This window comes from Notolabrus celidotus, chromosome 10, assembly GCF_009762535.1.
Source record: "Notolabrus celidotus isolate fNotCel1 chromosome 10, fNotCel1.pri, whole genome shotgun sequence".
NCBI classification, from domain to species: domain Eukaryota; kingdom Metazoa; phylum Chordata; class Actinopteri; order Labriformes; family Labridae; genus Notolabrus; species Notolabrus celidotus.
In genome coordinates this window covers 33,253,261-33,280,178 of record NC_048281.1, presented here as the reverse complement: position 1 = coordinate 33,280,178, position 26,918 = coordinate 33,253,261, and the positions used below count along the sequence as shown (strand labels likewise).

Below are 26,918 nucleotides of genomic sequence, written 5' to 3'. Positions count from 1 at the left end.
TAAAATATCTGGTTCTAAGATAAATGCATTAAAATCATCACTTCTGTTGTTGAATGAAAGTGAGAAACAAGGTGTTGACCAACAGATGTTTACTTTTAAGGTCTCAAGTAACTTTACTTACTTGGGCATTAAAATAATACCTACTTTAGAAAAAATAGCGTCAATAGACTACAAACCTATAATGGATTCAATATTTAAATCAATAGGCAAGGCAAGGCAGCTTTATTTGTATAGTGCATTTCATACACGAGGGCAACTCAATGTGCTTTACATTAAAACATTAAAAGCATTGGAGACATTCAGACAGGCATAAAAGAACATAATTAAAATGAAAAATAAAATAAAACAGAAAAGAAAAGGAACATTAGAAATATGTTAAAAATAAAATTAAGTGAGATAAAATGAGCTAAGATAGGAAGGCAGTGTCAAATAAAAAGATCTTAGTCTTTGATTTAAAAGAGGTGAGAGTTGGAGCAGACCTACAGCTTTCAGGGAGTGTGTTCCAGATATGTGGTGCATAATGACTAAACGCTGCTTCACCATGTTTCGTTCTGACTATAGGGACTGAAAGCAGACCAGTACCTGATGACCTCAGAGGTCCAGATGGTTCATAAAGGAGCAGCAGATCAGCCTAAACCATACAGAGCTTTATAAACCATCAGCAGGATTTTAAAGTCTATTCTCTGACAGACAGGAAGCCAGTGTAGAGATCTAAGAACTGGAGTGATGTGGTCTACTTTTTTGGTCCTTGTTAGGACTCGAGCAGCAGCATTCTGTATGAGCTGCAGCCGTCTGATGGACTTTTTAGGGAGTCCTGTAGAGACCCCGTTACAGTAGTCTAGTCTGCTAAAGATAAATGCATGGAGGAGTTCTTCTGCATCCTGCTGAGACATAAGTCCTTTAATCCTTGATATATTCTTAAGGTGATAGTAGGCTGACTTTGTAATTCTCTTAATGTGGCTGCTGAAATTAAGGTCTGAGTCTATGACTACACCGAGGTTTCTGGCTTGGTTTGAACATTTCATCGTTGCAGATTGGAGCTGAGCAGTAACCTTTAACCTTTCTTCCTCCAAAAACAATCATTTCAGTTTTTTTTTTGTTTAACTGAAGAAAGTTCTGGCTCGTCCAGTCATTGATTTGTTCAATGCATTTACTCAGTGTTTGTATGGGACTATAATCCCCCGGTGATATGGTGATGTAAATGTGTGTGTCATCTGCATAGCTATGGTAATTTATAGAAAGATGGTTGCCTATCTCTATGATAGGAAGAATAAACACACTAAAAATGATCATACTACCTGAATTCTTATACCTTTTCAAAATATCCCTTTGGCACCACCAGATGGAATTGCTATGGTGTAAGAAATGTTCTAGAGTTCGCCTGTCTTTGTTGTATCTTTCTTTTGACACAGGGGGGGTGAAGTGTCCAAACCTTCATTGGTATTATCTGGCCGCACAACTGAGAACTATAATGTTCTATTTTACTAACAGAGATCCTCCGTCATGGATGGACATTGAGTCATGCTCAGTATGGATACCACTACATCTGTATTTATACTCAGCTGGGCTCAAATACCTAAGAGAACATACTGCCCACCCCATTGTGTTGAATATGGTTAATATAGGTATGAGGTAAAGAAACACATGAATACACCCAATTCCTTGTCTCAATTCATTCCAATTTAGGGTAACGTTTTGTTTAAGCCAGGCAAGCTTGATGCTGGATTTCAGCTATGGACAAAGAAAGGAATAAGTCAAATATCTGACCTCTACAAAGAAAATGTGCTTATGTCTTTTGAAGAAATTTCTCAAACGCATAACATTCCAAGGAAGCACTTTTTCAAGTACCTGCAACTAAGAAGTTTTATCTCCTCTGTGCAAAACCAATCATTACTTTTTCCTGCATTGTCATCTGTAGAAGAAATTGTTTCCAAGAATTGTAACATCAGTGTCTTGATTTCATCATTATACAACCTGCTTGCATCGGGCTCAAAGGAAACTTCATGTTACAAACTTGAGGCATGGAGGGCAGACTTGAAGGAGGATATTTCAGTTGATTGCTGGAACATAACCTGTGAGAAGGCTCAGACCTAAACAGCTAACACATACTTAAAATTACTTCAATGTAATTGGTTAATGCGGACCTATGTAACCCCGGTCAAATTGAATAAATATAACAGCACTATACCTGACGGTTGCTTTAAATGTAACGATGCTCAAGGAACTTTTATACATTGTATTTGGGAGTGTGACAGAGTTAGGAACTTCTGGGGGGAGATGATCAATAAAGCCAGTACTATTTTGTCAGCAAACATTCCAGCAGACTCCAAGATGATCTTGTTACACATGTATCTGACTGGTCTTAATTGAGAACCAAGCAATGTAAGCTTATTGATTTTGCTATACTGCAAGCAAAACGAACATTGGCCTTTAAATGGAAGAAAACTGATGCACCTACAATCGGTGCTTGGATTAGAAATATGGCACAATGTATGTCAATGGAGAGAATAATGTACACCTTGAAAAACAAATTAGAAGTTTATGAGGGAAACCATTCAATGATTATATTAAAAGTGGAGATATAGGAGGGCTTTTACAGGCTGAAAACCCAGAATGAGATACTTATAGGGACTTGTGGTAGATCCCAGAAAAAGGGTGAAGACACTGAGAACTGGTGTAACTTCAATTTTTGTATATGTGGATGTATATTTTACTTTATTCAAGGTACCTTTGAATTTAATAGAGATACTGTCTTGTGTGTTTAACAGACTTTGAGAGAGAGATGAATGTGAGTGGGAAGGGGTGTTTTGTTTGTTTGGGAGAAATTAACAAAAAATGACTTTTGTATTGTACAAAATGATAACGTAATATTTACGTCGGTGTAATGCACAATGTACATAGAAAAGTTAATAAAGATATTGTTTAAAAAAAAAAAAAAACAGAAACCAGAATACATTTACGAAGATGAATTAACACTGGCATATCACATGCATTCTTTGTCTGATAAGTACAACAAATATATAATACCAGCTCATGTATTTACACTTCTCTCCTCAGAGTCACTCACAGTCACAATTACAGTGTGAAATACAACCAGAACTCTGCAGACTCCCCCGCATTGGAAATCACACAGTCTTAATTTTTGCTTGACTTTCTGCACCAGGTGGAAAGATAAATACTGTTAACAAAACCAAAACACATACGAGTTTTCAAGAAATACAATTGTAGGTACTTTGACAAATTTAAACACTTTCATAGGGTGGCCGATCTATAACAGCCCAAATAATCTGCACTGGCAGAAATGATGCACATACATACACACATGGAGAAGTCCAAGACAAATGCAACAGCAAATAAAAACATAAGATGCCAAATGACAAAACAACAGCATCAAGAGCAAACACGCTGTGAAATACAAATCTCTAAAACAGAGAACATGCAGAAGAAGAACAGTGATCTGTACAGTTGTAAATGATTCAGGAGCTGACACTAAATTCAAGTCAGTTGAATTCAGTGAGTCACTGCCACCTACTGGCCAGATCAGGTAAGTGTATAAGACTTTTCTCAAAATCAAGATGGCCGACCAAAGGTTAGAAATACAATGCAGCTCAGGGATAGAGTCAGTTCCTTCTATTCTGGAACCTTGCAGGGGATGTTTTTCATAACTTTGTAGTCTTTGGAGGAGGTCCTGATCAATGACCGGTCAACTAGACTGGATTCGATGTGTTTCTGGCTGTTTCAATCATAGTGAGTATTAAAAACACAAACACTTGTTTGGCATTGCTGAAAGACATTTTGTGATTAACAGTCTGTGAGGTCATTTTTGGATTGCAGAGGGAGGGAAATCTTTCATAATTAATTATCAAAAGACATATTCAGACGGTCTGAAGACGTATTTTCTTAATTTGAATCAGCATTGTCCAGGAGATTTCTCCTTTGTTCCAGCAATTCCAGACTGTCTGCCTCTCGAATTCTTTCTGTATTAAATTGTGTCTCAGGTGGATTGTCTTGAAGATTATCTTGTGGATTGTCTTGAGGCAGGTCTTTTGGAGTGGAAATCAGAGGCTGAAATACTCCACCAGGTGTCCAAAGCTGTTACGTCACTGTTGTTTCCTTCTCCACTGTTGTTCGGTTTCAGCTCATGATAGATGATCTCTTGAATGAGAGGCCTACAGATTCTCCTTGCTCTTTCTTTTGCTATTTCTGATAGCTCGTCTTTCAAATGGCTTTTCACATGCTCTTCCAAAAGATCTTCATAGACCACTCTGTAGTGAGGAAGAGGCTTCAGTTTGGAACAGCAGAATCTGCTGAATGTCTTATTTCTGACACAACAGCTGTGAATGTTTTCACCAATGGACCAAACAATAACAAAAGAACAGAGGGCAATGAGGCCGTAGTCCTGGAAAACAAACACAAAGGTGGAAGATGATTACTTACAAGTTCAAGGAACATAAAGCTTTAGAATTTTGTAGTTCTAGTCAAGCTCCAGATTATTTCAATGCTCAATTTAAAAGCTGTTTAAAGAGACAGTTTGAACAGTGAATAATATCAGCCCAGCTGTTAGCTCCCCCATCGTCCAGTCCAGCAGCTCTTCTTTCTTTCCTTTCTTTTTTTACCTTTTTTATATAATTGCATTTATTATCAAAATTAGAAATAGAGTGGGATCTAACACGTCAAATAGAAATAAAGTTAAGCTTGTTTGCTTAAAACTTCAGTGAAATGAGCAGTTAAATAAATGTAATCCCAAACCCGGAATTTGAGGTAATATGACCAGCTTATGTAACACCAGAGGGGTTTACTACGAAGCCGAATTTGCGGTTATTGTAACTTCAGGCTTAACTCTGGATTTTCAGTACTACGAAGGTGGTTCCTGTTTTACCTGAGTAGATCACCATGGTTACTCATGTTGAACTCCTAACCTGCTCTGGGGCAGGTTATGCTCAGGATCAGAGATCAGCTCGCTCCATCACGGAGCTCTGTGAGCTGATCTGGAGGGGAGGGGGGAGAGATCACCAGGACACTTTGTCTACCTGTTTACAATTATTAGGGCCCGAGCACTGATAATGTGGCCCTCTTGAAGGCCCACTTGAAACCCTAAGGATTATTCTTTTTTTAAAAATTATTTTTAAAATCAGACCCGCCACTGGGAAAGATCTACATGCATGACATTTTTTTTCATATCTATCATGTCAAGACTAAAAAAAAGTCTATTATGGTCATGGTCTAAACCAAGCGGCAAACTCTGGTCTCAAACGATGAAACCAATGCGGAAGTGTTATAAACTGCAATACATAGAAAATCCTCTTGAGGCTGGCTGCAGAAACACCGGAAACCACATAGATATGAATGGGAAAAAGACGATCTTTGCAGCATTAATAAACATGTTTACAGCCTGGTTCAAAGAACGGCTTGGCCCTACAACACTAATCTCTCTAATGGCCCACACTGGACGGGGGGGGTGAATGTTTTTTCTAACGTGACGGTTAAGAAGATATTAAGATTATGAGTTTTGCCCAAATAAGGACATGACTGACGTGACTCCCGGTCGGGAACACACAGCCATTGGCTAAGAGACTCACACTACGTCACACTCTGCCTAGTTGAGTTCCGCATTACCAATATGGCTGCTGCCGTCGATTTGCTTCAAAACAGCTCTCAGGAACAGATGGGTGACGTCACGGATACTACGTCCATATTTTATACAGTCTATGGTCTAAACCCAATAGGAAGTGCACAAATTTTAGGTGAAGGCCAGATTTTGGCGATTTGCCGGTACGTATGTAGGGGAACCCCTCCTACAATTTTGCTCCGATCAAGTCCCAACCATGCACATTTTGAAGTAGACACATTGACGATTAAAAATTATCAGAAAAAAAATCACTAAGTCAATGAGTGTGGGTGTGGCAGAGGATCACAGTTGGAGGTTTTGCCAAAAACCTAAAACTTTTATAACACTCTTATGCAGTGTTGGATCAGGACCAGGGCGGTCATGCATGATAAGTGCCCCAGCCTGAACGTTTCTATATGCAAATATTCACCTATATGTTATAGCTCCCCCTACTGGCCACAAGAAGTCACGTCTTACTTTGTTGTGTATAGCTCATCCTCTTTTGTGTTTATATATTTCAAATGTGTTCAGAAACGGCCTTCACACCTTCATGAAGCATCACAGTTCAGACTGTGACCTGACGTTGAAGGGTGTGTCTGGTCACTGATGGCTTGCAATGAAACAGGAAATACTTATAGCTCCGTCATACAGTGTTCAATCTGTTTCAAATTACATACACATGATCAGGGTCCATTCCTCAACACACCAATGGGCTCATTTATCTACTACAGCCATAGCGCCACCACCAGGAAATACATGGTACTGACATTTATATACTATCTCCGATTTCTTCCAAATTTTGCAAATGTCACCATGGTCCCAGCCTGAACTCATTTACATAAACATTATGCCCAGATGAATCGCACCAGACCAATGTAAAAATCAAACCTACGCCCTTGCTGCTTGCAGACCAGCTAACGCTAGCTTAGTAATAACGTCTGTTTTCACAGCCTAATATTTAGTTTTGAGGCTTGAAAGTGAACTTTTGGGAGGTAGAGATGGTTTTATACGTCTGAATGAATGGAAGCCCTCATGTTACTTTCTTTTTTGCCCTCCAGGCTGCTGCGGGGGGGTCACGTGACTGAAAACTATGAATAGGGCACTGTATTACATTTTTCTTCACAAAAGGGCATCTGTGTGCACTTTACATTTACAGTTTATCTACTGGAAGTGCATCCAGAGCGAGCACTATTTATAGAGCATTACATAGAGCAGTTTTATTCCCTACAAAGGTGGCAGTTATGCTGCATTCCAGACACGTGGGCACCACAGGAAGATTTACTCTTTGAGGTTGTTTTTTCAATCATTCCCATGATGAAAATTCAAGAGGATGAGCGCATCATCTAGAGCTTTTCTTTCGTCTGAGGTCTGGCACAGCACAGTATTAAACAGTGGCACTCTGTTTACTTTCCATTTCAGGGAGAAACTTTGAAACCCCTTAACTCAGTTTCTGAATGTGAGACCTTCAGCGTAGACAGGATCTTTCTAGAGTCAGGGAAAGAACCGGAGCAGCTTTTCAAACACTCAAACCGATATATTTGGTCTGATTTCTGATAGCTTCGCCCAGCATGCCTCATCTTTTTCATGACTTTCCTCAAAAACTAGTGGCAGTTTTCACTCATGCTGTGAGTACGTTCCTGCTGTACAGTACATATTTAATATGGATTTTGTGTGCTCGTGCAGACCGGGTGTACATCTGAATACTGTACTGTTCATCGTTTTGCCTCCTGTGGTTCTTGCCTGGTTCTTCTCCATCACTGAGCCCATCCACAAGAGGAGGATTTTTTCACAATGGTGTTGTCTACGTAGCAGCAATATTCTCTGCAGTTTGTTAAAGTTTATCCTGGACTACATCAGTATGGGTAGTATAATGTTCAAATTAAAGGAATGATAGCACTTTTCATATGCAGGTAAATGAACGTCAGACTGATCAATAATACAGAAACAAGATGAGGATAAAACGTTTGTAAATCGGGTGAGATGTCAGCAGACAGGCTACCCATTGTAACAAAGGATCAAACATAGTCCTTATTAAATAACTGCCTAAATGTGAGATTACAAGATATCGACTAGTCTTGGTCTCGGTAAGCTCTGGTCTCGGGCATGTCTTGGTCCCGGACTCGATGCTAAAGGGATCGCTTTACAACATACCCTCGGATCTACGCTACTGTGATTGGCTGAATAGGAGGGAGACATCTGATTGGCCACAGACATTGCCCTGCTGAAAAAATGTATTTGTGAATCTGACCACGGCAGGAGAGTCTCAAAAATTCTACACACAAATGCAGTGAGGTTCACAAATTACAAACAGTTCATAAATGCAGACTGAACAGTTTGTATATAAATGTAACAAGATACAAACATATTGTCTATTTGTGCATTTCTATTACATATATATAAAACAATAAATATTTGTGTGTTAATCAGAAATACGTTTGTGCCCACACAGTCCTGAGAAATGCTCTGACCTGGAAAATAAGCTGTTTATGAACAGAGTTTTTTTTTATAGTCGTGGATGTTTATTTTCACTCAGATTTTTGTTGAAGCTTGATTACACATTACATTTTGATATTCTATATGAATTTTAAGTATTCCATTTTACGTTTTCAGAGGCTTTAAGCATGATCACAATCCTGGGCACCCATACAAAGAGCCAGATTTTCTTATCTTGTGAAAAGATTCACTTTTGATACATCTGAGATACTTTGGTATTTTCATTTTCCCCTTCCAATATCAACTTTATTTCCCATTCATCCCTGTTACATGTTAAAGTGCTGTGTCCTGTTACTTACCAGTGATAAAGTCTTATAACCAGCTTTAATGCGGCGCTCCTCGTAGGTCAGACTTTCCCTGCAAGGAATTCCAGTATGGTTTCTGTTCAGGTTTGTCTGCAGGCACAGGTACCAGTCTCCATCAAACAGAACCGCGGTGAACCATAAAACCCCCAAACTGATGTAGTCCTGGATAAACTTTAATAGACTGCAGAGAAAACTGCTGCTACGCCTACGTAGACAACACCATCCTGAAAAAATCCTCCTCTGGTGGATGGGCTCAGTGATGGAGACGAACCAGGCAAGAACCACAGGTGGCAAAATGATGAACAGTGCAGTATTCCGATGTACACCCGGTGTACACGAGCACACAAAATCCATATCAAATATGTACTGCAGTATGAAGAAGAGGGCCACCAGCAGGAACGTACTCACAGCATGAGTGAAAACTGCCACTAGTTTTTGAGGAAAGTCATTAAAAAGATGAGGCATGCTGGCCGAAGATATCAGAAATCAGACCAAATATATCGGTTTGAGTGTTTGAAAAGCTGCTCCAGTTCTTTCCCTGACTCTAGAAAGATCCTGTCGACACTGAAGGTCTCACATTCAGAAACTGAGTTAAGGGGTTTTAAAGTTTCTCCCTGAAATGGAAAGTAAACAGAGTGCCACTGTTTTATACCATGTTGTGCCAGACCTCAGACGAAAGAAAAACTCTAGATGATGCGCTCATCCTCTGGAATTTTCGTCATGGGGATGATTGAAAAAACAACCTCAAAGAGTAAGTCTTCCTGTGGTGCCCACGTGTCTGGAATGCAGCATAATTGCCATCTTTGTAGTAAAACTGCTCTATGTAATGCTCTATAGACAGTAGGGGTGAGCCCGACTAAGGATTTGCTTAGTCAAATCTGATTCATCAGATTTTGCCCATAGTGGATGAATAGTGGAATGTTTGTGGTTTTTCCTTATTGACCCAAAGTCTGCATGATGGTAACCGCATGACAATATTACACATAACCCTTTACAATTAAGAGACTCATAGCTTAAAGTAAAAGGGTCAACAGAATATTATAAGTATAAAACTTAGATTTTTTAAATCTATATTACAAAAACAACGAGGTGATGAAGGAGAGAAAACTCAAATAAGGCCACCATCAGTTAAACATGGAACAACGCTCCACTATAGAGAAAGGAATCAGGAGATATTTAAACAGTGTTCACACAGCAGAGAGCAGCACTGCAGAGGGTAGTTTGTCCAACTTAAGACTAAACATTTGTATAATGTTCAAAATCAAACCTGAACCAGCTAAAGGGTTTTTAAATCTCTTAACAGAACCTTTTAAAACAGTCTTTCATCGCGTCTTTGTCCGCTTGAGTCTTTTTCTGATGGTGTGGAGGTGGATGGGATGCTGTGGATTGTTTTTGAGGCTTCAGACAGCTTTGGGTATCCCTCCTTGTTCTTTTGGCCCCGTACAGTTTTTGTGTGGTCCGGTAATCCTTGATCTCACAGCCCTCTTCATGAAGCTGCTCCTCAGCTTCATCACTATTTTTTAGGATCAACTGAAGTTTTATTTCCTGACATTTTGAGCTGCCATGAACGTAGAAAGATTTAAAGGCCAGCTGAGGTACGTCTGCTCCACAGGTCCTGCTAAATGGGAGAGTCCACCTTTAATTACCAGGGGAGATTTTATGACAACTTTAAGGAGATTTAACACTTCAAGAGCTGTTCTCAGAATTACATTAAATACGTTTATATTTATATCAAAATAGGATATATGAGACACTATTTTTACAGGAAACAGGAAAATAATGTAAAATTAGACATTGAGCACCCCCATGGTTTGAATGGAATGATCCACGTTTCATATGCAAATATTCAACTATGAGATTGGCAGTCGACTAAGACTCGTTAGAACCAATCGTCCAATATTCGACTATTTGGGGTCACCCCTAGTTAACACACAATGAACTGAGAAAACTTCTTGCTGTCACAAGACTTAACAACAGTCCCTCTAGACCTTTGGGAATCAAGATATACCATCATATCACAAACGGTGGCTATAATAATTAGCAACATAAAACTCGTACAACCCCACCTCAAAAACAATAAAATATCTCTGTAAGAAACAGGAGCGGGCTTGTCTCCTCGTCATATAACTGAAAAACAACTGTCCGGCATTTTTTAGTGTTTAAAAGACGTAGTTAGCAGCAGAGTCCGCTCATTTCACCGCAGCCCATAGCAGTAAGAAGCCTCTTTTTGCCCTCCAGGGGGGGCGTTCCGTAAGTGTGTGACGTCACATGAAAACTATGAATTGGTCAGTTGCTGTCAAACTAATTTCAAGTGAATTGGATTTACGCTTTTCGTAAAATAAACGTTTTCAGCGACTCATGAAAGTTAGCTGAAAATGTGTCAATTAATTTTTTACTGTTTTCAAATTGCCTCACATCCTGTTGACATTTCACAAATTTAAAAAAATCATGCACCAGATTAGGGATTAAGTGAGGAAGAGAAGAGTGGATAATCCTGAAGAATACAAAGGGTCTCTGCACTAGTTGGTGCTTCGGCCCTAATAACAAACAGATTATATTGAATTTGTTCATAATCTCATGCAAACATTACAATATAGACACTGGACAAGAGATGATGAAGAAGAAGCAGGAAATGGCTTCAGCTTTAATTGTCCTGTATTACTAACTAAGAGAAGTCTACATGGAAACAAGGAAATGCAAAAAAGAAGTTGTACACAAAAAAAGCCCCGTCAGTAACACATGTAATGACATTGTGAAAACCTTGCATTAACAAGGAGACTTTTATGAGCATGATTGCACTTTTATTTACACATCGGACCCTCTGATTGAGAGATGACTGACCGGGCCACAGCCGCCCTAATGTCGTTCTCTACAACAGAAACCAGAAATATCAAAATAAATGAATACATTTATGGAGATGAAGTAACACTGGTATTTCACATGCATTCTTTTTCTGATCAGTACAACAAATTAATAACACCAGCTCATGTATTTACACTTCTCTCCTCAGAGTCACTCACACTTACAGTTGTAAATTATTCAGGAACTGTTTTTAAAAAGTACTAAATTCATGGATTCTCATGGTAAGACTTCACATCAGTTCTTTCAGTGGACCTCAGTGAGTCACTGCCACCTACTGGCCAGATCAGGTAAGTGTATCAGACATTTCTCAAAATCAAGATGGCCGACCAAAGGTTAAAAATGCAATGCAGCTCAGGGATAGAGTCAGTTCCTTCTATTCTGGAACCTTGCAGGGGATGTTTTTCATAACTTTGTAGTCTTTGGAGGAGGTCCTGATTAATGACCGGTCAACTAGACTGGATTCGATGTGTTTCTGGCTGTTTCAATCATAGTGAGTATTAAAAACACAAACACTTGTTTGGCATTGCTTAAAGACATTTTGTGATTAACAGTCTGTGAGGTCATTTTGAGATTGCAGAGGGAGGAAAGTCTTTTATAATAAATACTGAGACATAATCAGATCACCTCAGGATGACTCGTTTATTCTCCATCTCAATTGTCATTTGTTCAGGAGATTACTCCTTTGCTGTCAATGAGAGAAACACCTCCTGATTGCAGTCCATCCACGTGTAAATATTCTAGTGAATCGTCCTGTCTCAGGGTCTTTCGAGTGGAAATCAGAGGCTGAAATACTCCACCAGGAGTCCAAAGCTGTTTCGTCACTGTTGTTTCCTTCTCCACTGTTGTTCAGTTCCAGCTCATGATGAGTGATCTCTTGAAGGAACGGCTTACAGATTGCCTCTGCTCTTTTTTTTGCTATTTCTGATAGCTCGTCTTTCAAAAGGCTTCTCACGTGCTCTTCCAAAAGATCTTCATAGACCACTCTGTAGTGAGGAAGAGGCTTCAGTTTGGAACAGCAGATTCTGCTGAATGTCTTATTTCTGACACAACAGCTGTGAATGTTTTCACCAATGGACCAAACAATAACAAAAGAACAGAGGGCAATGAGGCCGTAGTCCTGGAAAACAAACACAAAGGTAGAAGATGATTACTTACAAGTTCAAGGAACATAAAGCTTTAGAATTTTGTAGTTCTAGTCAAGCTCTAGTCAAGGTGAGGGTTTTTTACTTAAACCTTCAGTAAGACGTGTAGTTAAATATCGACTAGGGGTTTCATTGCTAATCCAAATAATAAAGGAGTTAAAGGGCATCCTTGTTTTGTACCTTTACTCATGAAAAAGGAGAACACATCACCCCTTTAGGTAAAACTGATGCTTGTGGTGCAGAATATAACAATAAATCCATGAAAAGCATATTCCTTTAAAGTTTCAAATAATAAATAACTCTTTTTAACTGAACCTCTGCAATCTATTAAATTAAATGATCAATGAATCCTGCTAAGGGAACTTAAGCATGATTGTACATGTCAAATCTGGGCATGCATACAATGTGACAAGTTTCACTTTTTGATGCATCTGAGATACTTTGGTGTTTTCATATCTCCTTCCCCATTCATTCCTGTTACATGTTAAAGTGCTGTGTCCTGTTACTTACCAGTGATAAAGTCTTATAATCAGCTTTAATGAGGCGCTCCTCGTAGGTCAGATTTTCCCTGCAAGGAATTCCAGTATGGTTTCTGTTCAGGTTTGTCTGCAGGCACAGGTACCAGTCTCCATCAAACAGAACCGCAGTGAACCATAAAACCCCCAAACTGATGTAGTCCAGGATAAATTTTAATGGACTGCAGAGAAAACTGCTGCTACGCCTACGTAGACAACACCATCTTGACAAAATCCTCCTCTGGTGGATGGGCTCAGTGATGTAAACGAACCAGGCAAGAACCACAGGAGGCAGAACGATGAACAGTACAGTATTCCGATGTACACCCGGTGTACACGAGCACACAAAATCTATTCCAAATATGTACTGCAGTATGAAGAAGAGGGCCACCAGCAGGAACGTACTCACAGCATGAGTGAAAACTGTCACAAGTCTTTGAGGAAAGTCATGAATAAGATGAGGCATGCTGGCCGAAGATATCAGAAATCAGACCAAATATATCGGTTTGAGTGTTTGAAAAGTTGCTCCGGTTCTTTCCCTGACTCTAGAGAACTTCCGTCGACACTGAAGATGAAGGTCTCTCATCTAGAAACTAAGTTGAGAGGTTTTAAAGTTTCTCCCAGATGTGGAAAATGAACAATGCCTTGTTTTAAACCACACTGTGCCAGCCTCTTCCTTTCACTTCCTGAATAAAAAAAAATGATTTGGGGATTTTCAAGTAAACTTTTATCACGTGGACTGATTGTAAAGAGATCCTCATTTTGACCACAGATCACAGATACCATCATATAAGGAACAAGTTTCAAGTAAGGTTTATTTAAACATTCAACAAAAAGTACAGCCTATTGGCTCTACATATGTCAAGTATTATAAGATAACTTTAGTGCACAGACCTTATCATCATTTATCAAAACTTTACACATAACAGTTTTTCTTATTTCCATTTCTCCACATATACTGTATGTTGTTCCACAACATCAGGAGATGTTGTCAGGGGTGCTACCCAGTCGGGCCTGGAGTGGGAGAGTTATTTCAACCAGTCATCACCAGTAGGGTCCTGTTCCTGTTAAAGCCCCAACAGGTAGGAAACAACCAAAGCTGCACAGGGAGAATGCTCACAGGGTGATGGACTCATTAGCCTGTAGTTATTCCAAGCAGGAACCTCCAGCCACGAGAATTGAAGCCAATGCGGAACTGCAGTTCCTCAAGAGTCCACTTGAAGCTGGCACAGGAAGTATCGGAAACCACATACACACCAATTCAAAAAAGCCGATCTTTACAGCAGAAATAAACATGTTTACAGCCTGGTACAAAAAACAAGTGTAGTCTGGATAGCTCATTTCTTGATCGGCACACACTGTACGGGGGGTCAATTTCTTCATAACGCAGCGGTTTCAAAGATCATTATGAGAGGCACAGCCGACTTGATTGACAGGCGGGAACGCTGTAGCTGTTAGCGAGGATGCTCAAACCCCGCCTCTTTACGTCACACTAGCTTGACAGAAGTTTGGTTGAGTTCAACATTTCCAATATGGCGGCCGCCGACGATTGGCTTCAAAACAGCGCTTCAGAAACAGATGGGTGACGTCACGGTTTCTACGTCCATTTATTATACAGTCTATGAGTTATTCCCTAGAATTTCAAGAAGTTCCACCTATGAACTACATTTTAAAAATGTAGTTAAAATAAAGCCTTATTTCCCTTTTGCTGAGTTGGTAGTGTTTCAGATAGATTGGGGCTGTTTTTGAAACAGCCTGCTACATACTACCTACGAATGTAGTAGGCAGTGGGTACTGCCTACACTTATTTTTTGTACCAGGCTGTAAACATGTTTATTTCTGCTGTAAAGATTGGCTTTTTTGAATTGGTGTGTATGTGGTTTCTGGTACTTCCAGAGCCAGCCTCAAGCGGACTCTCGAGGAACTGCAGTTTATAGCACTTCCGCATTGGCTTCAATTCTCATGGCCGGAGGTTCCTGCTTGGAATAACTACAGGCTAATGAGTCCATCACCCTGTGAGCATTCTCCCTGTGCAGCTTTGGCTGTTTCCTACCTGTTGGGGCTTTAACAGGGACAGGACCCTACTGGTGATGACTGGTTGAAATAACTCTCCCACCCCAGGCCCGACTGGGTAGCACCCCTGACAGCTCACAGATATGGCATGGAACGTAAACACCACTACGCCCCGAGCTACGTGGAATATTGAAAACGAAGACCAGCTTGTGGTTTTATTCACACATATTCTTTTCCTTGTTTTTTGTTGTTTGCTAAAGCTCAGGCCAAGATGGCCGACTGACAGCATAGTTTGCCCTCCATGTTTCTTTATCTTCTGAACTCGCTTTGATAAATATGGGACATCAAACAGACCATTTTGCCTCATTGTCCCAGAGCTCCAATTTCCTCTTTTTTGCTTTTTCAGTCAGAAGAGCAAACAAAATGAGGATGTTCTCACAGAAAACCTGCAACCTTGCAACTTTGTGGCAATGCCTCTGCAAGGTTTTTGTTTGTGTTTAGAAACTGACATTTATAAACCACTTTGCATGTACCGTGTCACATGCAGACTTGAGGTTGGCCTATTATTATACTGTGGTCATGAAATGTGTCTGAGAGTTGCCTCAGTTCTCTTCTAGTAATGCCAGATTATTTACTGTGAAACCAGATTGTGTCAAGCCCTGCAAGAGCTGAGCACCGAATTACCTCTTTGATATATTTCAAATATCTGTATTGAGTTTTCATTACATATATATACAAAAATCAAAAACACAACCCCCCCCCTCCAAAATAAATAAATAAATAAAACAGAAAACACCAGGGTTGGGCAGAAATATTCCACATTGCCACAAATGGCACAGTAATGTGCAGAACAAGTAAGACAAACACCGGCAGTGGCAGAGACTGTAATACCTGATATAGTGCAATAGCCCTTCCCACTCTCCCATCCCCAGCTGTCCTGAAAAAATGAAGTCATAATATCTAAGAGTTAGTTTGCAGCACACCACACAGAGTCAGATCTTACATTTTATGCCAAGGGCCCGATCAAAACTCATGTCATGATGATTTAGATTGAGTGTTATGAAAGGAGGTTAAGAAAGGTTCCCATGTCTCATAGAATTTCCTCTTCAAGCTCCTCTTCTTTAAAAAATAATAATGTTTATTAAATTATATGTAATTCAAATACCTCCAAAAACTTCTATAAGATTGCAAATACCACATCACAGAACACATTTTCTTTAAATGCACCATGGCATTTTTTTTTACTTGAGCTAATGTAACCCAGGGTCTTTATCTTATGTAAAGTGATCGGGTTAAAGCTGCAGAACCAGAATCAGAAATACTTCTTGCATCCCTAGGGGGAATGTAGATGTTGCAGTTGCCCTTGTACAGAAAATAAGCATAACTATATAGCAAATATTAATTAGAAGAAGATGAGGTGTGGCAAAAAAAAGAGCAGCTGGAGTTTGTTGCCTCTGTGGTGGTTGTAACTGCTGTGAATCTTTATGTGTTTTGAACCCAACAGAAGTGTGAGCACACCTGCACTGTTATTAGGGCGAATTAGCTAGACTTTAGCCAGCGGCAACAACAACAACTACTTGTCCGCTGCTGTCCTACCTTATGCACATCTTACGCAAATAAGTTGAATTGTTTTATGAAATGTTTTAAATGCATGTAGTGTAAATATTGTGACATATAACTATTGTTAGTCTTGGGATGTTCGAGCAGGAACTTGTGCTGTGAAAAGTTGAAATTGTTCTCATTGTTGGTGCTGAAAATGCGGCGCTGTCCGTGGTGCTGAAGCAGAGCTGTTACTCAGAGATGCACAGTGCTGACAGCTGCTGCTCTTTAGTTCATTTTGACTGTTTATTGAGAATAATACAGTGTGCCTCAGACTCTGTACAGTTTTTATAGATTCTTTGACTTTTTTTGTCACTGTTTGTGCTCCGAGACACAATGAATTAAGCACTGGATATTATTTTAGATTCATGTTATTAAAGCTGGGGTTGGTAGTCAGATTTTAGATACACTTTTTGTTATACTAGTTAAATGATCTCTATGTCCTGATGGTAATCAATACATAATGTGTTCTTAAAAAAAGAGTGAAAAAAGCAGCTATCTTCAGCCGGAGCAAACCTGGGAAAACACCAACCAATCCCTGCCGTCAGGAGCCAAATGATGAAACCAATCAAATCCCATCCTGCCGTTCTGCCCGCCTCCTGCAGAGCGTACATTTCATGTTTGTGTTTTGAACTTTCACTATGAGAATGTTTTGGTGAGGACCAGTTTTGAATCAGTCACTATCATATGGTCGTGACTCAGCGGTGCTTGTGCATGTGAGTCGGGGCGTCGTTTTGGAGGAGCTCCGAGGGGAGGGGGGGAGGGGTTAGACGGAGTCCTGAGGAAGTGCTACATTCAAATTCATGCTAGTTTTCAATGACTACCAACCCTAGCTTTAACATTCATACAGTATAAAGCTGATTCCTTCCTGGCCTTAGACATCCTAAAATGAGTCTTCCTGTGTCAATAAGATACAGATGTCATAATTAGGTACACACTAAATAAAAATGCAATTAATTTATGAATTATTGAATAATGACTCATTTTACTGATACAAAATGGTCTATTTGATTCTGATCAGGACACAGAAGATACAGAGGTTGTGTTTATTTGCAAGTAAACAGGTAACACACACACACACACACACACACACACACACACACACACACACACACACACACACACAGGAGCTGACTGACATCTGATCCCGCAGCACACAGAATAGGATGCGTTATGTTTTTTAACACATTTTTTTCTCTTCTCTCTCTCCCTCTCTTCATTTTTTTGCCTATGTCCATACATCTCTTGTGGTAGGGACTAAGATGTAGGTGAAAAATACACGTCAAGGAAGCATGGATGCAACTTGAGTGACAGTTTAAAGCCTTTATTCTGTCTTGAATCAAGCAAGGCTTCTAAGCTTTTATACCCTGGTGTCAGAAATGCAGCAATGACACAGACATGTTTGCAGGAAGAGATTCTGATCGTATTGTGATATGTACATTTTGAGTTAGTTTGGACTTTGTGTGCTTGAGTTGCAATCTAACCTGTTAGAGGATGAGACGTTAATAATAACAATGATAATAATAATAATACATTTTATTAATGGGCGTCTTTCAGGACACCATACAAATGTAACAATAATAAAAACCCACTTAATATAAAAAAGCACCCAATAGAACAAACAATATACAACATGAAAAGAACACAATGAATGGAAGGGTGAAATGCAATTTAAAAAAAGGTGCATGTGAGGTGTTTACAGAGAATATGCTGTTCTTAAAAGGAGGGGTTTGAGGCGGGATTTGAAATTTGGAAGGGAGTCTGAGTTACGGATGGTTAGTGGTAAGGAGTTCCAGAGATTAGGGGCTGCACGTCTTACAAAAAAGTTACAAAAACTTCCCCTGACGTTTTTGTAACTTTGAGCGTTAACAAGTCTTTGGAGAAGGTCATGATTAATGACCGGTCAACTAGACTGGATGTGATCTGTTTCTGGCTATGTTTCAATTATAGTGAGTATTAAAAACACAAACACTTGTTTGGCATTGCTGAGAACCCTCCGTCTTGTGAACATTCTTGTGAATGATCTTGTGGATCGCTTGAGGATAGTCTTGTGAATTGTCTTGTGGATGGTCTTGAAGACTGTCCTGAGGATGGTCTTGAGGATGGTCTTGTGGATTGTCTTGTGGATGGTCTTGAGGATGGTCTTGTGGATGGTCTTGTGGATTGTCTTGTGAATTGTCCTGGGGATGGTCTTGAGGATGGTCTTGTGAATTGTCTTGTGGATAGTCTTTTGGATGATTTTGTGAATGGTCTTGTCGATGGTCTGTGTGGATGGTCTTTTGGATAATCTTTTGGATCATCTTGTGGATTGTCTTGAAGATTTTCTTCTGAATGGTCTTGTCGATGGTCTTGAAGATTGTCCTGGGGATGGTCTTGAGGATGGTCTTGTGGATTGTCTTGGAGATTGTCCTGGGGATGGTCTTGTGGATGGTATTGTGGATTGTCTTGAAGATTGTCCTGGGGATGGTCTTGTGGATGGTCTTGAAGACTGTCCTGGGAATGGTCTTGTGGATTGTCTTGTGGATTGTCTTGAGGATGGTCTTGTGGATGGTCTTGAAGACTGTCCTGGGGATAGTCTTGTGGATGGTCTTGTGCATTGTCTTGTGGATGGTCTTGAGGATGGTCTTGTGGATGGTCTTGTGGATTGTCTTGTGGATTGTCTTGTGGATGGTCTTTAGGATGGTCTTGTGAATTGTCTTGAGGATGGTCTTGTGGATGGTCTTGTGGATGTTCTTGTGAATTGTCTTGAGGATGGTCTTGTGGATGGTCTTGTGGATGGTCTTGTGGATGGTCTTGTGGATGGTCTTGTGGATTGTCTTGTGGATGGTCTTGAGGATGGTCTTGTGGATTGTCTTGTGGATTGTCTTGTGGATGGTCTTGAGGATGGTCTTGTGGATGGTCTTGTGTATGGTCTTGTGGATGGTCTTGTGGATTGTCTTGTGGTTGGTCTTGAGGCAGGTCTTTGGAGTGGAAATCAGAGGCTGAAATACTCCACCAGGGGTCCAAAGCTGTTTCGTCACTGTTGTTTCCTTCTCCACTGTTGTTCAGTTCCAGCTCATGATGAGTGATCTCTTGAAGGAGAGGCCTACAGATTGCCTTTGCTCTTTTTTTTGCTATTTCTGATAGCTCGTTTTTCAAATGGCTTCTCACGTGCTCTTCCAAAAGATGTTCATAGACCACTCTGTAGTGAGGAGGAGTCTTCCGTTTGGAACAGCAGCTTCCACAGCATGTCTTATCTCTGACACAACAGCTGTGAATGTTTTCACCAATGGACCAAACAATAACAAAAGAACAGATGGCAATGAGGCCGTAGTCCTGGAAAACAAACACAAAGGATCGTACTGGTTAATATTAAATCTTAAAAAGCAGTTAGAAAGTTAGAAATGTTGGAAAGTAATCTAAACTAACTTATAAGAGCAGTAAGGTAGCATGCTAATAAAAACACTCTACCCACCTCTGGTTATCACCAGATCGTATTTCACTTAACTACAACAACAAACTGTCATGATGAGCGGAGTTACCATTACTTATTTGCAATGTTTGCAACTTAATTTTGAATGGTACAATTACACTAATTAATCATGCTGACTTAACAAAACTAAAGTAAGTTCAATCCATCCGTTATCTTGACCGCTCATCCCATTCGGGGTTGTGGGGAGCTGACTTCAGGCGGAAGGCAGACAACTATTCACGCACACACATCTACAGGCAATTTAGAGAGACCAATTAACCTGGTGAGCATGTTTTTGGAGTGTGTGAGGAAGCCGCAGTACCCTGAGAGAACACACTCATGCACAAGAAAAACATGCAAACTCCTCACAGAAAGACACCTGAGTCGAACCCAGAACCTTCTGACTTTGAGGCAACAGCGGTACTCACTGCACCGTGCAGCCCGTACGTTCAATCATCAGAAATGATTTGAACTGTGAGACAAACCTTTTTGTCATGTGAAAATAAACTCTATAATCGTAGTTATTGAGAAAATAAGACATTTTTGACATATCAAGAATGTTTACATTTAGCAGTTTAAACGTGCCAAGCCTTAGTTGGTGTCAAGTTTGGAAAAAGACCACAAAACAGACTGGGTTTGTTGGCAAACAATGACTAACACAAAATATGGATCTTGCCTTGATTGCCTTTAAAATAAGTGCTTACTGATTAAGACATTTCTCCACCTTAGATGTCACACGTTACTGCCACCTTCTGCTCTGAAGAGCTATTGCAGATGAGATTCCTACCTAAACCCATTAAGTTGTGTTGACATAAAGCAATCTTGTAGTTTTAAGGATTTTGCATGTCGTGTTAAAACTACATGATTAAAAAAGGTTAAACCACTAAACATGGTTAATATAATAGAAGCTACATGTTATACTAATGTTGATAAAAGAGACATCTTCTTTTAGTATCCATGCTTGAGTTTTATTTCTGATATCATTCATTTGAATTGTTTTTGCTTTAAAACTGAAATAGCTTTTGTTTTTATTCTTTTAGCAATTGCTGCTTTTATAAATTTAAATGTCAAATTATTGCCCTTACACCATTTTATTTATGAATTGCATGTTTTATTCTTTTTGTTTCTCACTGCTGTCCCCTATCCTTCTCCAATTATTCATTTGGAACTGCCTGATTTTATCTGAATTTGCTTTATTGTTGTCTTTAGCTCGGCACTGTTGCAAACTAAGGTTCTCCCTCAATCTGTTTTCTGAGGATTTAAACAAAGTAAATGAATGAAACAATTCAGTTTTCTGTAGTTACATACACAAGTTCAACAGACTTAAGGTTGCATCAAGGTGGCATACTCTTGAAACATCAAATATAAAAAGATTTAGTCATGTTTAAAAAAAAAAGTTCCTCAACTTTTTTGAAAGAAAGGGAGATGTAATGATAGGAGCAAATGTTGATTTTCACCTATAACATGTCTGGCCAGCAGAGGGAGCCTGTTACATGGAGTATGCTCAGTGTAAGAGTGACATGAGCTGCATACATACAAACCCTAGTTCCACCATGTTGATTTGTATGAGAAGTGCTATATAAATAAAGCTTGACTGATTGATTGATGTAATTGACTTCAGTTGCAATGCTGGTTTCCAGTTTTAAAGTTTAAACAGATAAAAATGTTTTAACTAAACCTCTGCAACCTTTCACATTCATGGTTAATTAACAAGAGAACTTAAGCATGATCCTACATGTCAAATCTGGGCACACAAACAAAGAGCCAGATTTTTAAAAAGTTTCACTTTTTGATGCATCTGAGATACTTTGGTATTTTCATATCTCCTTCCGAAATTAACTTTATTTCCCATTCATTCCTGTTGCATGTTTAAGTGCTGTGTCCTGTTACTTACTAGTGATGAAGTCTTATAATCAGCTTTAATGCGGTTCTCCTCGTAGGTCAGATTTTCCCTGCAAGGAATTCCAGTTTGAGAGGCGTTCAGGTTTGTCTGCAGGCACAGGTACCAATCTCCATCAAACAGAACCATGGTGAACCATACAACCCCCATACTGATGTAGTCCAGGATAAACTTTAACAGAATGCAGAGACAATTGCTGCTACGCCTACGTCGACAACACCATCCTGGAAAAATCCTCCTCCAGTGGATGGGCTCAGTGATGTAGACCAACCAGGCAAGAACCACAGGAGGAAAAATGATGAACAGTACAGCATTCAGATGTACTCCCGGTCTGCACGAGCACACAAAATCCATATCAAATATGTACTGCAGTATCAAGAAGATGGCTACCAGCAGGAACGTACTCACAGCATGAGTGAAAACTTTCACGAGTCTTTGAGGAAAGTCATGAGTAAGGAGAGGCATACTGGCCAAAGATATCAAAAATCAAACCAAATATATCGGTTTGAGTGTTTGAAAAGCTGCTCCAGTTCTTTCCCTGACTTTAAAAAGATCCTGTCTACACAGGAGATGAAGGTCGTGAAAGTTTTAAAGTTTCTCCTGGAAATGGAAAGTAAAAAGAGTGCCACTTTTTTAAACCATGTTGTGCCAGACCTCAGCATTTGCATAATAATGGCACAGAGGTGTTGTCACATGAAAATGAAAGAAAAACTGCAGCTGTAGATCCTCTTGAACTTTCATCAAGAGGATAATTGTAAAAACAACCTCATCTCACAACAGATCTTAACAAAAAACTTCCTGTGGATTCCCCCTGTCTGAAGAATGCCACATTCTAAACAGTAGATGTCCTTCCAGCGGACAAATTGAAAACATGGTGACCTCTGGATGCCCTTCCAGTGTATGAAATGTATCAAAGTGCCCTCTGGATGCCCTTCCAGTGTATGAAATGTATCAAAGTGCCCTCTGGATGCCCTTCCAGTGTATGAAATGTATCAAAGTGCCCTCTGGATGCCCTTCCAGTGTATGAAATGTATCAAAGTGACCTCTTGATGCCCTTCCAGTGTATGAAATGTATCAAAGTGACCTCTTGATACCCTTCCAGTGTATGAAATGTATCAAAGTGCCCTCTGGATGCCCTTCCAGTGTATCAAAGGTATCACAGTGACCTCTGGATGCCCTTCTAGTTGAAAAAATGTAACAAAGTGACCTCTGGATTCCCTTCCAGTTGATAAAATGTATCAAAGGATCCTCTGGTTGCCCTTCCAGTGGATAAAATGTATCAAAGTGCCCTCTGGATGCCTTTCCAGTTTTATAGAATGTAACAAAGTGACCTCTGGATGCCATTCCAGTGGATAAAATGTATCAAAGTGACCTCTGGATTCCCTTCCAGTTGATAAAATATATCAAAGTGACCTCTGGATGCCCTTCCAGTTGATAAAATGTATCAAAGTGACCTCTGGATGCCCTTCCAGTGGATAAAATGGATCAAAGTGCCCTCTGGATGCCCTTCCAGTGGATCAAAGGTATCAAAGTGCCCTCTGGATGTCCTTCCAGTGGATAAAATGTATCAAAGTGCCCTCTGGATGACCTTCCAGTGTATTAAATGTATCAAAGTGACCTCTGGATGCCCTTCCAGTGTATGAAATGCATCAAAGTGACCTCTTGATGCCCTTCCAGTGTATGAAATGTATCAAAGTGCCCTCTGGATGCCCTTCCAGTTGATAAAAAGTATCAAAGTGACCTCTTGATGCCCTTCCAGTGAATACAACGTAACAAAGTGACCTCTGGATGCCCTTCCAGTGGATAAAAGTATCAAAATGACCTCTGGATGCCCTTCCAGTGGATAAAAGGTATCAAAGTGACTTCTGGATGCCCTTCCAGTGGATACAAGGTATCAAAGTGACCTCTGGATGCCCTTCCAGTGGATAAAGGTATCAAAGTGACCTCTTGATGCCCTTCCAGTGAATACAACGTAACAAAGCGACCTCTGGATGCCCTTCCAGTGGATAAAAGGTAACAAAGTGACCTCTGGATGCCCTTCCAGTGAATACAATGTAACAAAGTGACCTCTGGATGCCCTTCCAGTTGATAGAATGTAACAAAGTGACCTCTGGATGCCCTTCCAGTGTATGAAATGTATCAAAGTGCCCTCTGGATGCCCTTCCAGTTGATAAAATGTATCAAAGGGCCCTCTGGATGCACTTCAAGTGTATAAAATGTATCAAAGTGCCCTCTGGATGCCCTTCCAGTGGATCAAAGGTATCAAAGTGACCTCTGGATGCCCTTCCAGTGGATCAAAGGTATCAAAGTGACCTCTGGATGCCCTTCCAGTGGATAAAAGGTATCAAATTGACCTCTGGATGCCCTTCCAGTTGATAGAATGTAACAAAGTGACCTCTGGATGCCCTTCCAGTGGACAAATTGAAAACAAAGTGCCTTCTGGATGCCCATCCAGTGTATGAAATGTATCAAAGTGACCTCTAGATGCCCTTCCAGTGTATAAAATGTATCAAAGTGCCCTCTGGATGCCCTTACAGTGGATCAAAGGTATCAAAGTGCCCTCTGGATGCCCTTCCAGTGGATCAAAGGTATCAAAGTGACCTCTGGATGCCCTTCCAGTTGATAGAATGTAACAAAGTGACCTCTGGATGCCCTTCCAGTGGATAAAAGGTATCAAAGTGACCTCTGGATGCCCTTCCAGTGGATAAAAGGTATCAAAGTGACCTCTGGATGCCCTTCCAGTTGATAGAATGTAACAAAGTGACCTCTGGATTCCCTTCCAGTGGACAAATTGAAAACAAAGTGCCTTCTGGATGCCCATCCAGTGGATAAAAGGTTTAAAGTGACCTCTGGATGCCCTTCCAGTGGATAAACTGTGGAAGAAGTTTCCTCTATATATACTTCTATTGAAGAAATTTTAAACAAACCTTTAAATGCCCTTCCAATGGACACAATCTAAAAAACGGATGTCCTTTCAATGGATACATTTTCAATTAAGTGCCTCCAGATGCCCCTCTAGTCTAGGATTTAACTGCCATAGTTTTATATATGGGTGAAGTAGGAACATTGTTGAAATGAACTGTAGAAAGAAAGTGGGCAGAGTTTTGCAAAGTGGCATTCGTGTAAAGTTAATCTGAGAGGAGTGATGAGGTCGGAGCCTTGATGTCAAAAACAAGATCAATAGTGCAATGTTTGGAAGGTGGAGAAGTCATGTCCTTATTTGGGCAAAAATTTGTAATCTTATTATCTTCTGAACCGTTGTGTTAGAAAAAAATTCACCCCTCGTGTTTTCAGTCATTTAGTCTCATGCACCTTTATTTTGATAAGATAAACGAACTAAAGAGACTTAATGTCAACAAGTGTGAGGTACACACCTTAAAGGTAATATTTACTCATGGTGTCGTGTTAAAAGTGCTGCGAGGGAAAACAATGCAGACTGTCTGTGGAGGAGTCTTTCAGAAACTGGAGTATGCATGGGAACCATTTGGAGGAGCAGAGGATACTTAGGAGGAATGGAACGACTGGACCTTTGACTTGAGCCACGGGAAGGTTTTTCATTTTTCGTCAGCAGCCATGGCTTCAATCGGGCAAATTATCTTCTACAGGTGTAGTATTAAAGTTTGAATGTGTTCTCTACTGATCGCAGTCTAGTGCTTTAAGAGTCTCTCATGACAAAAAAAGAATGACAAATCAGAAGTGTGCCAAAATAGTAAAAGTAAGAGAACCAACTTGCTAATAAAAGTAATCACAATTTGAAACAAAAATAGAAATGCATGACATAAAATTGATAATTTTAGAGTGACTTTGAGGTTTTTTTATGTATTTTGTCAATAAAACTTTAGAATCTTGCAATTTTTCTGACTGAGACTCATATTGTAATATTTTTAGATTTCATACAATAATTCACAGAATATTAATAATAGTTTGATCCTTCACAAAAAACAATGTTCCCTGATGACTTCCCAGAGGCTTATGAAAACAGTTTTGAGGCCTTCAGAGATGAAACTGTTCAACACAAAAGTTAAAAAATCCATGAAACTACACTAAACAAAAGACTGTGTTGCAAACAATACAATATACAAAGATACATTAAAATGATACAGTAGAAAAATATTAATTATTGTAGTTTTTAATGTGATCTAGTACTGTGCAGTACTGTATGATAATGTAATGCAACAGATACCATGATCGATTACTTTACAAATAGATAAGATAGAGTACAATACAATACATGATATTATACATTACATTACAATATGATACACAGCAGTATGATGTAATACTATACAGCAAAGTTTCAGGAGCAGGACCACAGCTCATCCTATGAAACTCTTCCAAAGGGGTTTAGTCAAACCCAGAAAGCTACGGAGGATGCCCTGATAAACTCACCGGAAACATATTCCAATAAAAGCAATTAATAATTGTCAAATTGCGATATTTTGATGGTGTGGTCCTCGCTAGTGAAGCGGAATAGTTCAGTACAATACTTCAAGATATGAACTATAAGATACGATACTATTTGATATGGAATGATCCGATATGATGCAATACCGTACGATACAATCCAATATGATGCAAGACGATTTAATACAATACAATTCAATACGATAAAATATGATGTTGATATAGTACAATTTGATGCAATACAATGATACAGTGTGATAGGATATGATCAAGCGGCAACCTCCGGTCTAAAAATATGAGTCCAATGCGTTAGTGCTAAAAGCTGCAGTTCATCGAGGATCCGCTTCAGGCTGGCCCGAAGTACCGGAAGTCACATACACATGAATGGGAAAAAGCTGATCTTTACAGCAGAAATAAACATGTTTACAGCCTGGTACAAAAGACGAGTGTAGTCTGGATAGCTCATTTCTCGATTGGATCTCACTGTGAGGGGGGTGAATATTTTTCTAATGAGGCAATTTCAAAGATGTTGAGATTATGAGTCTTCCAGTGAGAGGCACAGCTGCCTGCGGGAACCATAGACTGTATAAAATATGGACGTAGTATCCGTGACGTCACCAATCTGT

The 26,918-nt window shown here is 39.7% G+C and overlaps 1 protein-coding gene across 8 annotated transcripts in view; it reads left to right on the top strand.

Annotated features, from left to right (window-relative positions):
* The first annotated feature begins 3,564 nt into the window (after window positions 1–3,564).
* Window positions 3,565–26,918, top strand: part of vtcn1 (V-set domain containing T cell activation inhibitor 1) — a 29,570-nt gene continuing 6,216 nt past the window's right edge. Inside the window, exons 1-2 of one of the 8 annotated variants that reach the window (XM_034693265.1) lie at window positions 3,565–3,747; window positions 25,337–25,493. In XM_034693265.1, coding sequence (XP_034549156.1) covers window positions 25,462–25,493 — 32 coding nt within the window. In that variant the 5' untranslated portion in view covers window positions 3,565–3,747; window positions 25,337–25,461. Of the gene's footprint in view, window positions 3,748–11,596; window positions 11,759–25,300; window positions 25,494–26,918 lie in introns of those variants that run through there. The other 7 variants (XM_034693262.1, XM_034693263.1, XM_034693264.1 and 4 more) reach the window with 7 other exon arrangements.